This window comes from Nesoenas mayeri (genome assembly GCF_963082525.1).
Source record: "Nesoenas mayeri genome assembly, chromosome: 2".
Taxonomy (NCBI): domain Eukaryota; kingdom Metazoa; phylum Chordata; class Aves; order Columbiformes; family Columbidae; genus Nesoenas; species Nesoenas mayeri.
The window spans coordinates 77,277,053-77,295,651 of NC_137543.1; the positions used below are offsets into that span (position 1 = coordinate 77,277,053).

General features: G+C 41.8%; 1 protein-coding gene across 1 annotated transcript in view; it reads right to left on the reverse strand.

The window, feature by feature from the left end:
• Positions 1 to 18,599, reverse strand: part of CTNND2 (catenin delta 2) — a gene marked incomplete at both ends in the record, with an annotated part of 526,522 nt that overhangs the window by 269,562 nt on the left and 238,361 nt on the right. Inside the window, one exon of the mRNA XM_080340633.1 lies at positions 16,668 to 17,232. Within this exon, the coding sequence (XP_080196759.1) occupies positions 16,668 to 17,232 (565 nt within the window). The remainder of the gene's footprint in view (positions 1 to 16,667; positions 17,233 to 18,599) is intronic.

The window sequence follows — 18,599 nt, forward strand, 5'->3', positions numbered from 1 at the left end:
ACATGAGTTTCTCTTAGATGCTTGTTCTGAAATGCTACTGTCCTTTAGAAAAAAAAAAATAAATATATATATATACACACATCAGTTCACAGCTTCACTGTAATTCTGGAAAAAGCAACATGTGAGAAAGAGGATATGAACAATAGGATTTTTACTCTAAACTCATATGTAATGAAATCTATTTTACAGACACTAACTTGGTTTACTTTACATAGGAAAGAAGCTGATGTGAAGCCAAATGCAAAATCAGATGTGAATGGGGGGAGGTAGAGGAGAGATAAGCTAAACATTCATAGCTAGAGTTTTGACATTGACCTTTTTTGCCAGAAATGTATGCAGAAATATATCCAAAGTGCTTGACTGAATACATGCATCTTCTCACAACACTGTTAAAGGACAGTATGATCTACAACAAATGTTACTATAAATAAAATTAATAAAAAACCTCAACTATTAGGAATATGCCAGTGCTGTGTGATGAAAACTATGGTAACAAAGAGAAAACATACCTAATCCAACTACTAAAAGTGAATACAAATCATCAAGACATGGCAGATGGTTAAATTAACTACTAAGACATGACAGGCCATATGGCAGCACCCGCTAATGCACACCTTGGGTATGTCAGCTTGTGCCCTTAGCACACCAACGATCTGCTTTAACCAGAACCAAAACACAATCTGGAGTGAATAAGATTTTTCTTTAATACAGGTTTCTCACCTGCTTAGATTTTACACACACAAAATGTATCAATTTAGGTCACAAGTTTCTCTTTCCCCAAATATTGAAGCTAAAGATTAACTAATGAAAGTTGAGAATCAAAGTAATTTTTGATTTTATACTCTTTTCCATTCTCACTACCCTATTCTGTCTGTGATTTGGGATTATTTGTACAAATAAAGGAGGAAATAATACCATCACTGAATTGACTGATTACATGCCTTTCAACTCACATCAAACTTTGCTACTTTGCCACCCCTGGTCCACACTACAGGAGATCACCACAAGACAAGTATGTGCTTCAGCATACAAGCCCCCAAAACTCAAAACACATATTTGCCCGATTTGTTAGTATCTCAAGACCGCTTTTCCTCAGGTTTTCTACTTAAAAGATTAAGCTGTAATATGATGTGTGGTCTGGAGTGTTTCTTGCAAACTATCTTTGCACTGTCAAACCTATTAGCAGCTTCACTGTCAGGATATTGTCACATTCAGCAGCACGGCTCACACTGCGAACTTTCCCAGACATAATTTGTCCAGTAACCAGATTAAGTATCTTAGGAAAGTCTCCACAAAACAGATTGTCTTTGACTGCTTAAGGGACACTGCAAAACCAGGCTCTGACCCAGGGTTAGCACTTTTCACATCAGTGCTAAAAATAAAGGTGGGGGGCGGGTACAAATAAATAATAAATTAAAAATATTACACTTTTTAAAGTGTGATAAGCAATCCCTCAAAAAATTTTTAAAATCATCTGATAAAGCTCACTATGTCTTATAAGAAGCTTCAGGATAGATTTTATCCCACTTGAACTACTTTTTACACAAATATTGAAATTAATTAAATTCTTAAGTATATTTAAAAGGAAAACAAAGCTTTTTTTTTTTCCCCCTATGTTTACTTTTTAATCATGCAATCATGTGTCCTTACTGCAAAGTACTGTATTGGTTATTTTAACTCCACAAATCTAGGAAAAAAAGAAAGAAAACTCACAGTATACATTTGTGTTTCTTCACAAGCATTGTGTTTTTTCTGCTGCTGTCCTCATTCTGCTGAAAAGCACTTGCCCACTTAAAACATTTTATCCAAAGTAAATGGTTAGTGGAAGAAGAGAAGTGTGACTGGGAGCAAAGAGATAAGAAGCAAAGATAGCCAGGAAGAAACAGCAGATTAAATGTGACAGACAAGTTCAGGGAGATAATTCCCATTTCATTTCTGATCTAGGGAACTGTCACTGAAGAAAGAATGAAAAGCAAAAATTCCCCTAAACCAATTACTACCACACAGCAACAACAACTTGCCTTCAGCAAGGCAGAAAACGATAAATTTTTTTTAAATATCAACTGAATGATCACCTTGGCTCTCTTTTATTTTTTCTTCTCCCTTCCCCCTTCTCTTAACCTCTGCCTCTTCCCTTCCTCTCAACCCTGACAATTTTACAAAAAAGGGGAGAGAAAACTATGCACAAATGGGAACAGGTAGTGCTATCCAGCAATATGAATCCCCGTTTCTAACTTTCCTGCTCACTAACCACTTTGACTGAGGGCTGACTGCCTCAGCAATAGGATGATGTTACTAAGCAACAATGTCAAGTGTTCGTGCATCTGCTGTTTGGATAGTTCAACGTGGCTTCACAACAATTGAAAATAGTATCAACCCTTTGTAGCAGAAGAGATCTCCTTTGAAATTTTGCTAAGCATCACTATCTTCACGAAGATAAAAGTTTATTTTTTTCAAATTTTGAACTGTAAAAGCTTCTGTTGTAATATGGGCTTTACGCTAAAGCAGGTACTGTGGCAATACATTCAACTCGGTGAGTAAAGGAACAGAAATACTAATGCATCTGGTGAGACATGCCCCAGAGGTAACTATCCAGAAAACAAACCAAACCAAACATAAACAAACAAACAAATAAAACCTCTATGGCATATTTTGCAAAAACCTACAGCTAACACTTCTCCGACAAGGACTGCAAATCAAAAAGAAGAACAGCATATGTTTAATTCCCCAAAGCTAGGTCGTCTTTCCCCAGGAACAACCCTATACAAAGGCACAGGCAGGGACCCCACTCCTGTCTGATAGGAAACAGTGTAGACCAAACATCCGGAACCACAGAGACACTTGTAGGGCTGGAGACCGCTTCCAGCAGCCCAAGTGATTTGCCTCCAACAAAGCAAATCGGGCACTATTTTGCTGATGCCTGCCACTGAAAACTTCACTTTCTGATAATGTTTAACCCCATGGAAAAGCAGAGTATCTAAAAAACCCAGCAAGTCACAACCCTTCCCCCGAAACCAACCATCAGCTCAGTCAACCTTAAACAGAGCCAGTTCTCACATCAGCTCTGTTGCAGGGCAAAGAGGAAAGCCTTTCCCTACCAAATCTTCCCTGCACAGGGAACAGAAAGAATATCTGGAGGTCAAACCCAACTAGAAGTGAAAGTCTCAGTGTTGGCACAGAAAAAGCATGAAGAACATTCTTTGCGGAACAGTGGTTCCAAAAGGGAAAACATTTGTTTTGTAACAATGTGAAAAGAGTAACAGCAGAAACACAAAACTCACTTGAGTAGTAAGTGTCAAGTCTGTCCTGCTACAGTATCCCTCAACCAGCTTTTACTGGGCAACTTGAATTTTTGATCTAATTGTACTGCCATTCCTGGGAGTTCACAGTTCCAACAGGTGGTTTTCCTGCTAACAGGGCAAATGCAAATAGATGCTTCAAATGAATCCTAACCATGTGTGTATGTTTTAAAAAGTATTAATCTATGATTAATATTGTGCACGCTCTTTTTGCAAATCTAGGTTCCAGTCTCTGATACACGCAGTTGAAATCCAAGATTCCTCATCTGGGGATTGCTCACAGAAGAGTGTCTGCAACTTATCTTTTATAATACCTTTTATAATGGGATTGCATATTATTAGATGTGTGAACAATATTAACTTTTGGAGATTTTATCTGTAACACTTTGTACTCAAACTTGCTTTTCACTGAAAGAATGGAGAAAAGCATCAGATAGCATTTGTTCTTTTATGTAACGTCATCTTTGATAGAATATTAAACGTTTTCTCCTCCCAGCGGCTTTCTCCTCCTCAGTGAGCATTTGCTTGCAATCCCTGGTTTCTAGATTAACCAGGACCTGAGGTATAACTCTGAGACAATCCAGGGGAAAAAAGGGGGTTTATTACCTTTGTCTTCCTTTCAATTCCACATTCAAGAAAGGGAAGATCTCTTTGGATATTCTGTAACATACTATGTTACTCAAAAAGTTTTCTTTATCCATTTGAGAATTATTACATTTAAAATATGAGAGTGAAACCATGGAGCTTTTATAAATGTATACATAACCAATACAAATGCAATTGAACAAAAGAATTTAGTTATGTCTGTAAAAAAGTTTAGACCAGCAATTATCCACTTTTACAATTAGGGCTTTTTGTTCAACAGATTGCCATGGTATTATTCAAGCAGGTTTTAGGTTGTTCCCATCATGCACACACCAAGACCTCTGCTAAGACACTGAAAATAATCTTCTATTATTAAAATCATTATAATCTAGAGCAATTCTAGCAGGTTTGTTCTAAATAAAATAAATACAAGAAATACTGAATGTACAAAGACAGAAATACTGCTAACACCAAGATCATGAAGAACTTTAAGACTTAAGCAAAGTTTATGCTGAAGTAATCATCGTACAGATTGTATCCCATAAAACAAAGTTTCCTCTTCTAATTCATTATGCTTCCTAATATAGCAATGACATAATAGTAAGCATTTAGTATTTATTCTCCAAAAACTCAGAAAAATATCTTACATAAATCATTCCATAATAAGCAGCAAGCAGAAAAGGATATTGATGGCTACAGCTTTTTTTCCCATGAACTTATTTAAATTAAAAAATGACACCAAAAAGCCTACCAAAAACAAACAAACAAACAAAACAACCCCAACAGAACACACAACACAAACCCAGCACGACTGACTTTGCAATGTGCCATTAATCTCACTAATTCAAACTACTCCTGAAAAGCACAGCAAGGAAAGGACCATAAGCTGAAACAGTCCTGTCACTCAAGCAGAGTGTCCATACTAAAAAGAAATGGCCATGGCAAATGCTGCAAGAGACAAATGGTGACAGAAGGTCACCGGCAATAGGAAAGCAGACCTAAGATAAGAAATGTAAGAAATGTGTTCACAGTAGTTTGCAATACACCACTGGAAGGGTTCAGCTTTGAGAAGGGCTTTAAACAGTGCTTTAAATTAGAAGGATGAGAAGCACGTTAGTCCAAATATAACAAACACTTGAGGGATTCTGAACTGTCCCACAGCTAGTTCCTGGTTATTCATAAATGTAAATCAACATCATTTGCATCTCAAATGAATGCCTCACCCATGAAACCAGCACTTCCACAACCATATGTCCAGCTAAATCACAGCATCACAGAATGTTAGCAATTGGGAGGGATCTCAAAAGATCATCTAGTCCAATCCCCCTGCCAGAGCAGGAACACCTAGATGAGGTTACACAGGAAGGTGTTCAGGTGGGTTGTGAATGTCTCCAAAGAAGAAGACTCCACAACCCCCCCGGGCAGCCTGTTCCAGTGCTCTGTCACCATCACTGAGAAGAAGTTTCTTCTCAAATTTAAATGGAACCTCCTGTGTTACAGCTTATACCCATTGCCCCTTGTCTTATCATTTGTTGTCACAGAGAAGAGCCTGGCTCCATCCTCATGACACTCACTCTTTACATATTTATAAACATTAATGAGGTCGTCCCTCAGTCTCCTCTTCTCCAAGATAAAAAGACCCAGCTCTCTCAGCATTTCCTCATAAGGGAGATGTTTCACTCCCTTAGTCATCTTCGTGACTCTGTGCTGGACTCTCTCAAGCAGTTCCTTGTCCTTCCTGAACTGAGGGGCCAACTGAAAACATTTTCATCAAGTTTTGCCTGATTTTACAAAAGCGACCTGCAACCTACTGCAGACTGAGAAAAGCAGTGACATGCAATCCATCACAATCTTGATAAACTTCTGAGAAAAAGCAATTCTTGGCTAAGGCAGTTAATCCTCGAATTCTCAGACTCTCAACAGAGGATCTTAAGCAGGGCAGGATACAAATTTTGGAGGAGACTGCTCAGTTACGTTCAGCATTAGTTTCAGATTCTTGCCAAAAGCAGCTCAAGGTACAACACAAACAAGAATGACACAGGCTAGACAAGACCTCTAACTTCAGACTGAAAGAAATGCAAAAATTTGATGCATAAACCTTGAAAACTTTGAAGGTTGGTCAAAGACCAGAGGAAGTGCAATCGTGGCTCAAGAGTCCCTTTATCTTCAACATGGCTACCAGTTGCAATTCTTCGAGAGAAAACGGAAGAGTTTTAGTTGCTACAGAGATCCTCCATATAAGCCAAAAGCATCATGGCTGGTTAGCCAAAGCCATAAAAGCAAAGCCTGTTGGTGAAATCAAGCCATTTGCTTGGTAATACCTTTTGCCTTCACTCCCTCCTTGCTCAGACGCTACTATTCTGCTACTTCCTAAAAGCCGTCTCTGAAAAAAGGCTAGAAAAACCTTCATCAAATTACTCCCTCTTACCAGGATTCAGCATTCTTGATGTATAACCTCCATTTACTAATAGCAGCTACATAAGCCAGCAGTCCTTCCGCCATTAAGAAGGAAACACACTAAGTCAGGTCTGCAAACAACAGACAGCTGAATTTCTTCATCATCCAGGCAGATCAGTTCAGAAGAGAAAAAGGCTGGAAACAGTCTCCCTTGCCCACACAGGGTCACAGTTGTATACAGTTCCCCAGATGAAATCGTAACCATTCATAACACTCTCATTTTTGCTTGTTGTGTGATAAGGCCATGAAATATTCTATTATGATTTTATTATGTTCCTGAGATGTATTGTAGTCAAGCAGGTCAGCCAGGTCTTTTCCTACTCTTGTTTTCAGCCAAAGACCCCTAATTTGTAACTAGCTATTAAGTGCGCTATTAGCTTGGCTCCAATTCTATTCTTTCACACTGATCTGCAAAACACTCTCTACACAGGATTTATCTTTCTTCAGAAAATGCCTCTTATTATTCCCCTATCAGTTTCCTTGGCATATTTCAGGGGGTTGTATTGAGATAAGAAGATGAAAAAGTATTTTTCAAGTGGCCAAAAGAGTTCTCCTTCTGGGACTTTATTAGTAACATCCTTCATTTCCATTAATTTGATTTTCAAAATGACAAACTGACAATGCTCCTTTGCCCAGGTCCTTGTCCAACTACACTCTTGCAAGAATATCCATCTTCTCTAGCTTAACTAAACATTTTCCAAGTGGTACTACAGAAAACATGTGCCCAGGGCTCTGACAGGAAACAGAAAGACACCACATATAATCCAAAGAAAGGTCAGTAAGCAGGTTATTGCAGCACAATCTGGTTTTGGTGAACTTATGTTGCAAATTATCCCATTAACCATTTACCACCTTCATGTCTTGCATTATACTTTATGTCAGCTTTTGTTGTAAAGCCCAACAAAGCACTGCGATTAGCAGGTCTGCAATTTTTCTTTTACTCAGTCCTCTATTTCTTCAGGGCATATTAACCTCTAACATACAATGGGCTTTTGCCTTTTCTCTCTCCACCTTCTTTCCCTCTAGCCTCCCTAAAATATCTGAAAGAGTCCAACTCACCCTCCGTTGCAGATCACACTCCTAGGACTTTGATACAAATCTTTTGAAGAGCTTATGGCACCTTTTGGTGAGTAAATGTAAACATGACCACATCTCTGCTGAACTCGGATGTTCCAGGATGGTGGGGATGGGAAAGGACCGCGTGGAGAGGAGTCCTTTTGCTTTCCAGTCACAGAAAGTCTGCACCAGTATCAGAAGGCCACAGCTCCTTCTCCACCCTTGTCTTCATCCTAGGCAACACTCCTTCAACTCAGGGACAGCTTTAGTCCTGCGATCAAAATGTTTTACTGCCTGAGAACAGCACAGTGGGCTATCTGATAAAAGGGATGGTTCACACCTGGGTTGGAGGGGGAGGGTAAGGGACCATAAGGCAAGATATAGACAGAAAAAGAAATACAGAAAAGCATATGCAAAAATTTCCTCAGGAAAGTGAGGGTTGCCTAAGATTTAAGACCACTTGTATCTAAACTAATATGGCACTTTTCTACTTACACACACTGAGTTGCAACTTGATGTACTTATTAAAAATCTATGTCATCCAACTGGCAGCTTCATATGCCATGCCTTATAATTGTAAGATTAGTCATTACTTGGTCCTTCTCATTTTAGCATATTAAATTCTGACTTTTGCTTCTACCCACTTATGATAATATGCAGTTCCATGAATTCATTATCATTAGACAATATCTCTCTGCCCTCCATAATAACACTTTTATTAAAACCAAAAAGTATTCTGTCTGTTCTGGGTCCATATCTAGGTGATCTTCAAGTTTGACCCTACGATTACAGTAAAATTGCCTCATTTATCTCCAATAATTGGTCATAGAGAGAATTTGGTCCAGTGTAGCTTCTGGCAGCCACCACTGGTGGCTAATGTATTTCACCAGTGAGCACTTTGCATCTCAGCATGGGCAGCCATGGGCACCTCCCCACCAAAGTTTTGGCCTTAGATAAAGGGAGCCTTCCTCAACTCCACAAATTCTGACCTTCTTTCTGCCATAGTTCATCACTTTACTTTTGATCAGAAGGCACCTGCACTGCTTTAAAGCTGGTGTGCACACAATAACCAAAAAACTTCTGAATATCCCAACAAATGAATGCCTAGATTACTGACTAGCTCTGTACTGAGTTTCTAGATCTCAGCTGCTTTGTCTACTGCAAATGGTCTGTGTGCCACAGCAACTGGAAAGGATGACGTTTTCCACCACAGTAAAAATGAAAGGCATGTTCTCACTTCCTTTAAATACCTGGGGAGCAGAAGTGACTAAGGATTTTTGTCACTATTTGTTCAGACTTCCATGACAAACACTTTCAAGCTGTTGCATAAGACCTCACAATAAGATTTCAGACCTGGAGGAAACTACAGCATCCACATGTACCCTCTTGGCTCAGTGTAGAATCACAGAATCATAGAATAGCTTGGGTTGGTATGGACCTTCAAAGGTCATCTAGTCCAGTCCCCTGAAATGAGCAGGGACATCTTCAACTAGATCAGGCTGCTCAGAGCCCCGTCCAGCCTGGCCTGGAATGTCTCCAGGGATGGGGCATCTACTACCTCTCTGGCCAACCTGGGCCAGGGTTTCACCACCTTAATTGTAAAAAAATTTCTTCCTCATATCTAGCCTGAATCTCTCCTCCTTTAGTTTAAAACCATTATCCCTTGTCTGTCGTAATAGGCCCTGCTACACACCCTGTCCCCATCTTTCTTACAGGCCCCTTTTAAGTACTGAAAGGCTGCAATAAGGTCTCCCTGGAACCTTCCCTTCTCCAAGTGGAACAATCCCAACTCTCTCAGCCTCTACAAGCAATATACAGTCACATACCAATTTAGATTCTACAGCACAAGCAAATATTTCCACTGATGCCACAAAAGCCTGAGTATCAGAAATACAAGTTGAAGGAGACCTTCCCCTTGTCTAACACTCCCTACCCCATACAATGGAACTCCCTTCTGCTCTGAACAATTGAGTTCAAGGCCAAAGACCTTTGGAGGGACCCAGAATCATGTTCGTGGCAGATGAAGAGCACAACAGACACATGAAGACACCATTCAGACCTAAGGGCCAAAGGGCTATAGCAAGGACAGACAAGACTCAGCCTCTCCAGCATGCCCTTAAGACCCAAAAGCCTGGACATATCATAGCCCATACAGCCCCAAGCACTTCCTGTAAACTCACATACCAAAAATAATACACAGGAACATAATTAAGAAAAGGCTACCTAGTGCAAACACCGGCTAATGTATTTTCATTGCTCTAAATAAAAGTTCCAAAAAGTCAGGTTTCCAAAATACTGCCCTTTGACTTCATATATTTTATGAGATTTCAATAGGCAAGAAAAATCAACAGAAGTTTTCCACATCCTTGGATTATGCATTTTTCTGCTACAGATAACCAGCTCTCGTCTGCTAGCTTTTTACCAATTTCAACTTCAGCTCCTTTCCATACTTCTTTTCAGCATGTATATAAGACTTTTTAAAGTCTGCTCTGATGCTTAAGAAATTCATTCCAGTGGCTTGCATTTGAATCCTGGCCTTCTAACTACACTTCTAAAGTTCAGGACCAGAGGCCAGAAACTGCATGCTAGGTTGTATGGTTACAAGGACCAGCACAGGCTTCACTGCTGATCAGAAGCCTCTTCCATGTTACACTCACCTAAAAGCCCAGAACCAGCCCCTGCCACTCAGTTTCCCCACAGTCAAACTACTTGCAGCTTCATACCAGTTGAATCTATTTTCAGCGATGCTGCCGACTGGTTTTCTTCACCTAAGGGCTTGTTACTTTGCAACACTATTTGATTTCTCATCCGTCTGAAAGACCACTGGAAAGATCAGTCAAATGATTTCCGATATCAAGAGCAGGAAGCAAAGAGAAAAGTGATGGTCAGTTCAAAATCAGGATACAAGTTTAGACATATTTGTGGCGTTTGCTTACACAGGAGGTCAAAGCTCAAGTTCATTTGCTCAAAGACATACCCATGTACACGGGGCCTCTGTATTCGGCTCCCCATCAATTATCCCTCTCCTACAAGCAAAGTAATTTCATGTAAGCTAGATTTGAAAGAGGCAGGAACAAAATTCATGGTAATAATATGATACTTCAGGGAACCGTCTTACTCCTTCTGCTTTATTGCTATAGGCCAGCCATTTTGGATACCTTGTACAAGTTGGAATTGAGCACCATTGTAAATGTGTCAGTTGTAACAATTAATAACAAAAGTATCACTGAAAGAATAGGTGGCAGTAGAACTAGTGGCAAAGAAAAGCGAAGTGAACATCGAATTGTGTATTTGTATCAGTTCCAAGACCAACACCAGCACTTGTAACCTTCAGGTTAAAATGCAGAAACAAATAACTTAGTAGCAGAAAGACATCAAATTATAAGTCACCGATTAATATCTGAAATATTAGTGGATACCTCAAAGCAGAAAGTGTCTCGAAACAAACAAGAGTAGAAGAAGAAAAAGAAAAATAATCCTAGGACTGCAATGTCTCTCCCAAAACAAAAGGGCACTAACAGTGTTCTCACATGTAAAGGTTCTGACAGAAGATAAAGGAATTTTCTAGCCAAAACAAACAAGCAAAAATGTAGAAACAAACAAACAAACTAAAAAAATATTTTGGTTAAAATCAACAAAGCAATTTAGTTCTCCCTATAGAAGAAATACAGGATTCTGTAAAAAATACAATTAAAAAAAAGTTAAGGGGAACAACCGAGTGCCCTTTTTGTTCTGATCAATCATATTGATAGTCCACACCTCACAGCTTATCTTAAAGCCAAAAAATCCAAAGATTTTCCTTCCTTACTTGTCCAAATAAGTACAACTGCACTTCACACCTAGACTGTTTTATTAGCTCAGCCCTATGTCTCAGGTGAGAATTTTAAGGCCTAAAGAAGTTTTAATTATGGGGTGAGGTAGGTCCAGTTTGGCTGTGGGTTAACACTTAACTTGTACCTTCCTTATCTATAATGCCCTGCTCAGAAGCTGAATGATGATGCATATGGTAAAATATTGCCTGCATTTGCAAGTGTTGGTAGGAACTTGTGTTTGATGCAGTCTAAAAAGAATACTTGCATACAGTTTAAATCACTCAGAGCTAATTTTAACTCAGGTTAGCACTAACATTGATTTTAATACAATGTAACTCTGCTAAAATTTATTTCTCCCTCATGCACAGGTATGAAAAAAGGGGATGAGCACATGCATGCTCACAAGCAGTAATGCAGCCATTCTAGCACAAATATATAGTACAACGTGATTTACTGGATTATTGTAACACTTAACCAGATAACATTGTTTCAAAGATGGCAATGAACCAGTGATGTATAGATGATCCAATATTTTCATGCAACTGAAAGGAAATCTAAACTCATGCTAGTGGTAATGTATATTGGTTACCTCATACACAGTTGCATAAGCTGATCTGTTCTCTGCCTGTATAATTGCACATCAAAATACTAAAACATGTCAACACTCACCATCAAATAGCAGTCCTGCCATAAATCTCAACAGGAAACCAGGGTTCAACATATCATATGTGATGAAAAGCATACAGAAAGAGAATGGGCAAAGTAAAGCCCCCAGCAAACAGGCAGAAGAGTGAGACAAGAGAGAGGAAGGAGCAGAAGGAATCAATTAAGATCCTGGTATACTTAGAACTCTTTGCTCAATAAAAGAGTGGAAAGCATATTGTATATATTAACACACACCACATTTTTATAAACCGGTGTTATTTTAGTATTAATACTACACACGTATACAAACAGTCCTACATCACAAATGACCAATTCTTTTACTTTATGATTTTACAGTGACCTGAAAGAAGGTTCTGTTTGCAAACATGAGACTGAGCACAAAAGTTTTCAGCGATAGCAGCACCAGGGCTGAGGGATGCTGCAGCTCTTGTTTCAGTGGAACATGTCACCACTACATGAAGAATAGCTGCATAATATTCTTTCCAGCTAGCATTATACAAAGTGATTCACACCAACACTCATTTCTTAAACCTAACCTTTTAGTACAGCTGGCTGAACATGATGTAGTTTTCAAACATATTTATTTTCTTTTTAGTTTTTTGTAATAAAGCAAGGCATAAAATTACCTGCCACTGTCTTATGCGTCCCTAGTCTTCCCAAAGCCTGGATGAAGAGGCAGGAGTGGCTCCGTAACACAAGGGCTGCTTCCCTGTCACGTAACCTGAGGCACAAACTCCTTCAACAACACCCTTTCACCACCTCTTCTCCCTTTGCTCCTAAGCAATCGCACTACTCCCTTCGTACCGTCTATCTGATTCTGGCCAGAAGGAGATGCTTCAGAGGACCATGAAGAGTGGGCATCTTTGCGCTGACCTGCCTCCTGAAAGTGTTTTCCCATGTTTCTGCTGCCTGCTATCCTACACACTCCTCCTTTCAGGTAAAATGGGCTGCTTTGGTGAGTTTGGCAGCAGCATTCCACAGCTCAGTCCAGGTGCGGTGGCTGCAAGAAGGTATTTACAAACCATGGTTTATAGATTCAGATCACTGCTTGAACAGATCAGCTTGAACAGCAGCGCAGATCAGGAAACTACTTCCAAAATTGTAATGGCAAATCATGGCAATGAAGCAGCTATACTAGGAATAAACATGGCATGTCTATGCTCACAAGAACCACTATATACACACATACCCATACACGCACATGCTTGGCAATGATAACAGTTCAAGTATAACTAGACTAAACCCCATTTCTTTAGATGTTTCTAAGGTTACTCGGTTAAAACTGAGTCATTGCATGCTGTTGCACAGCTTATTTTAAATTCATGATGCAGTCTAAGAATTGCTGGTTTTATAAGTTCAAGTTGTTTCATAATCGAGTTTGCAACAAATTAATATAAATATGCCTTCTCTTCTATTAAGTCTTACACAGATTCAGCTTTGGACAATCTGTGTTTGTACTGTACATTTCCCATTACAATTTAAAAACAATCACAAACCTGGTCATATCTGAAGGTCTTCTCTTTTAAACCCTGATACCATTTGGTTTGTTTAGCATACTAAGACCCAGCAGTATTCATGAACTAGGTAGCTCCTAATAGCAGTATTCATAAACTAGTACAAATTTCTAATATCACATACAAAAAAAAAAAATAAAACAAATGCATTATTTTTATCCCCAGCAATTACTAAAGATAATTACTTTTTCTTCCCAGAGATCACTTTGAGTAACATCATCCCTGTGATGACACATACATCCCAATGAAACTTCACATTAATCACAGTAGGTTAACCACCAATCAGTGCAATGTGACAACTATTCTCCACCTCTCCTTCTCCTCTTTTGAAGAGAAAAAAACCAAACCAAACCAACAAAAACCAAACAAACAACGCCACCAAACAAGCAAACAAGAAACCAAACCAACAAACAAAAACACATACAAAAAAACCCAAACCAACCAACCAGTCTTTGGATGTAGTGCACAACAAGCAAAAAAGTCTCATTTACTGACTATTAGCTTTTCAACATACAGTTGCTTGCTTTTCTTCTCAATGGGTTTGATTTCTAACACAATGACTGGAAAACTCCTGAAATAATACAACTGAATATACTTACAGCTCAAATACCAAACCTATTCTGAGCAAAAATGCCCATAGGGAAAAAAGGAAGATTACCTTACAGGTATCCCTAACATCTGATCCTGGCTAACTCTAAAGAATACGTTAATTTTAAGCCTCTGTGTAGTCCATTGACTGTAGTGAATCCAGTGAAAGTCTAGGAGATTAGTCGGGCACTTAACACTGATAGCAAATGTGTAACTCTGGGATAGTGGGGAGGCTGTGAGGAAGGTGCTACAGAATGGTAATGGAAAATAAAAGGGGCCAGAGCACACAAGAGGAAACTTTTGCAAATGAATGGGTCATGTGATAGAGCTCCTTTCAAGGACTACTTGAAAGGCATGTCACCACTGTGGAAAAAAAGAAGTATTTACCAACACATTGTTGCATCCACTTTGATGTTTTATGGTTGTTTTTTTTTTAGTAGCAATATTATCTCTGCATGTCTGTCAACTAATACTTATTTTAGTTACAGGATTCTCCATTTTTTATAATGGAAGACACTGAGATTTTTCAAATACTTAAAAGCAAATCCCTATGAAACAGTAACTCAGAAGCTTGTTATGTTTGTTATGATTGGCACAACACTTTTACAAAGTATTATTTTACCAACTTTTATAAATGTAAGCACAAGTTCAAATGATCAATCACTCTCCATTAAACCCCACATAAAAACACACCAGTCATTTCTTAAATACATGTATCTATAAGCTTTTCTTTCACCCAAGCCTTAAATCAGTGACAAGCCACTCCTCATAGTGGGTCCTAAAAAGAGACAGGGAGGGAAGTACCTCTGTTGTACGAGATGGAGAAGCCTTATCAAAAGCTTTTATTTAAAAACGGTCCAAGAAAATGAATGCCAATTTCTTTTATTCAAATCAAAATAGAAAACCCCATTAGGAGTGCTTGTACAACCACTATTGGCCAAAAAGCCCAAGAAAGTTCAAATCCATGCTGCAACTTGGGTCTAGTGTAGGATGAACAGCTTCCTGAACACTGTAGCACTTCAGAGCCATTATGATGGGCCTCCAGAACAAGTTCTGATTAAACAGCCATCAGAGATTTAACGCTGCAATGCTAAAAACTATGTCCAATGTTAAAAGTACATAAAGAGAAATACAGACTGTGCCTGTTAGAAACTTCCACAAAGGCTTCTATCCTAGAACAAAGGTAACGAAAAATTAGGGAAAATGCTGGTAGTTCATATCCACAGGTATATATATTTTAAATTGAATTATCCTCTATTCCTTTGATGCTGACAGTTCCCTCCATGCCTATTTAGGCTCAAACAACTCTTGCTATAGCATGAAGTTGCAAAACTCCCTAAAATAATAATTCCTACATTTCTGCTTTACAAATGCACTATTTAATACCTGTGGCCAACCATATGTTGGACCACAGTGGGGTGAAATTATGCTAATATAATTACTAAATAAAACACTTTGTAATTTTAGATTGAATATTTGACAACGGGATTGATGTAAGTGCCCTAAGATCTCGATTCTGGCATCATCTGGTGATGCTATCTTTTTATACATTCTGAACTTCAAAAATCACATGACATAAACAAACAAACAAAAGTTTTCAAATCCCCACCCTTTAAATAGGAAAATAAAAAAAAAGTTCTTACAAGGAGATACAGTAATGCTATGTTTTCTTACCAGTTAATTTCATCTGTATATTTAGACATATTGTAATTATATAGGGTGCCAACAACTGCTGGAGTAGGGGAGGGGAGATGTGTGAGAGGAGAAAGGGGGTTGAGATTTTTAACTCCAATAAGAAACTTGTGTACCTGCCTGATAAACACAGCCAAGCCTATGTATCCTATTAATCTTCAAATCTATTTATGTCACACAAGAGAACATATGAGCATAGCAGCTGTTACTATAGCAATGAAACTGGAAATTTTGAGAACACAAAAAAAACACCCCTGAAGGATGCTCAGTTTAGCAGAGAGATGGTTTAGTGAACAGCACACCAGTGTCTCACTTCTAGGATCTGTTCAAAGTCTGTGGTTACAGAGACGTTAAATGAGCTGTAACAGCCTGTTCCCTAAAGAACGCTCAGAGCCTAACAACCGCTACCTATTACTTGGACCAACTTGATACACCCATAGTTCTTGCTAAGTAACCCCAAACTTGTCAAATACCCCAGACCCGCCTGTAAATCCACGGAAGACTGACTCTCTGGTAAAGGCTCGCAGTTTTTGATTGCGGTAGAGAAGGGATTCACCATAGCGACATACTCCCCACCCAAACCGCAGATAAGAGCAAGGAGCTCAGCGCCCAGCACAGGCAGCCCCACACCCTCCCGACATCAAGCACACCTGCCCAGCAGCGGGAGGACGGGGACGAGCCAGGAGGGAAGCACTTTCTTAAAGCAGCAGGCAGCCAGGCTGCCTCTCCCCACCTGCCGCTGCCGGAACGAAAGCCACAATTCCCTCAAACCGGGTTTCTGTCAAACCCACTCCACCCCTTCCTCTCCTCCGGCCGGCAGCCGTGTCACCCCACGCCGGCCCGGGAGACGCGGCGGCTCGGCGGGACGCTGCCGCCCGAGGGCCTCTCCCTCTCCCTCGCCCCACGTCAACCCACCCTCCGCGGGCATGGCGGCACCGCGCACCCCTCCTCCCCCGCCCCTCAGCCGCGGACCCGAGACGCTGTCGGCCGCGATTTACCTGCGAGGGAGCCGGGTCTCTGCAGGGTGGCGGTGGCGTACAGCTCCTGGGAGTGCTTGCTGTACTGATCGGCAGCGTGAACCAGCCGCTTGGTAGGCGACAGGGTGGCGTAAGTGCCGATGGTGGAGCTTAACTGGTGGATAGGAGAGGAGGAAATGTTAGACTGGACGGTGGGCGGGGAGGTCACTCTGATAGGGGACGGCGACAGTCCCGCCGAGGAGACGACGATGTTGATGGGCGAGCTGGTGCTGTAGGACTTGGCCAGGCGGCTGGGGGACTGCTTCGGGGAGGAGAGGCGCTGCGCGGTGGCGTAGGCGGCGCCCTCGGCGGCGGAGCCGGCCCGCGGCAGCTTGGTGGGGGAGCCGCCGGGCTGGGCGGGCAGCGGGGAGCTCACCCGCTGCGCCGGCAGCGTGGAGCTGGCGTAGTAGAGCGCGGCGGCGTGCTGGGGCTCGGGCAGGTGGAAGGCGCTGCCGTGGCTGGGCGCGAAGGGCTCCCGCGGCTGCGGGGCGGCGGGCGGCGGCGGCAGCTCCGGGCCGCCCGGGTGGGCGCCGCGGCTCCCCGGGCCCTGCTGCGGGAAGGAAAGGCAGAGGCGTCAGCGGGGGCGGCGGCGGGGGACGCCCGGCTCCCCCGGCCCTACGTGGGGCCGGGCGAGGGGGCTCGCTCGCCGGAGGACCCCCCAGCCGCACGCAGCCCACTCTTTGACCTTAAACCAGGCCGGCCCCCGGGATTAAGGTACTCGCTAATCTGCTAAAGCATTTCTAGCCTTTGAGAGAAAAGCGGCCGTCGGCTCAGGCTCAGCGGCGTCAAAACTCCCCGTCACGGCTGAAGGCGGCACCCGGCTGTCGGGTGAACTGCTGCGGGGTCTCTTGCTCCGAAATGCGTTCGCATGCCAACCCTCACACCAGTCCTATATCAGCCAGAATTTAGATAAATAAATACCCCCCGCCACCAAAAGTTTTATTCTGCATACATTAGAAAAGAGCAGTTGAAGTCACGGAAGGGGCTTTACTTGAGTAACTTTTGTCATAGAAAAGCAATCGGTGTCCTCACGAGAAAACACCGCGCCTACTGACACCACCCCCGGCTTTCCCTGCTGCCGCCACAGGGCGCGACCGGCGCTCGCCTCAGCCCCATCCTCGCCTGAAGAAGCGGAACGGGAAAACATCACCCGCACTGCAGCCGGTCGCCTCTTGTTTATTGACCAGGCACCAAGGGGTAGGAGAGCACGGGAGGAGCTGCCGGGCCCGGGCCCTCCCCGGGGAATCTGCACCGGGAGGGAGGGAGGGAGCGCCCCGCACCGACCAGCCTCGCCGTCCTCAGGGCCCCCTGGTAGCGGGCGGGGCAGCGCAAAGTTCCCCTTAAACCCAGTAACTGGGGAGGGCGGGGGAGAAAGCGAGCGAAAATCCTCGGCAGATGCTGCCTATTAGAAATTTCAGCTGTGTGCCTGAGCCGCTTCTGAAGCAGCAAAGGATGGAGCTTTCCCATAGACATGAGAGGCATGCTCGTTTTTCTCGGGGATCTTAGGCTCAAGAGATCATCTGTGAATCTGGTAACATGAAAATCCTCTAATAACTCCACCCTACAGTGAGTGAGAGCTCAGCACTTTGGTGGAAAGCGCTCTCTTGTTTCACATACTACTCTTTTTTTTTTTTTTTTTTTTTTCCCTGGTTATGCAGGGGATTTACTTGAAACCTCAGAAAGCTCTCCAGATACTGGGATCTAACAGTGCAGTTTGAATCAGCCTGACCAGTGCTTCAACCAAACATACACACCTCTCAGCTACTGATTTCCGTAGCGAGAAAAGCCTTTAAAATGTGAACAATTAATTTTGTGACTCAATTCAAGAGGTGTGGTGAATGCTGACAGCAACGTTGCTTTACATTTAAATAGTACCATGGTTTTTCAGTAACATTCTGCAGGAAAAAAGAGGGA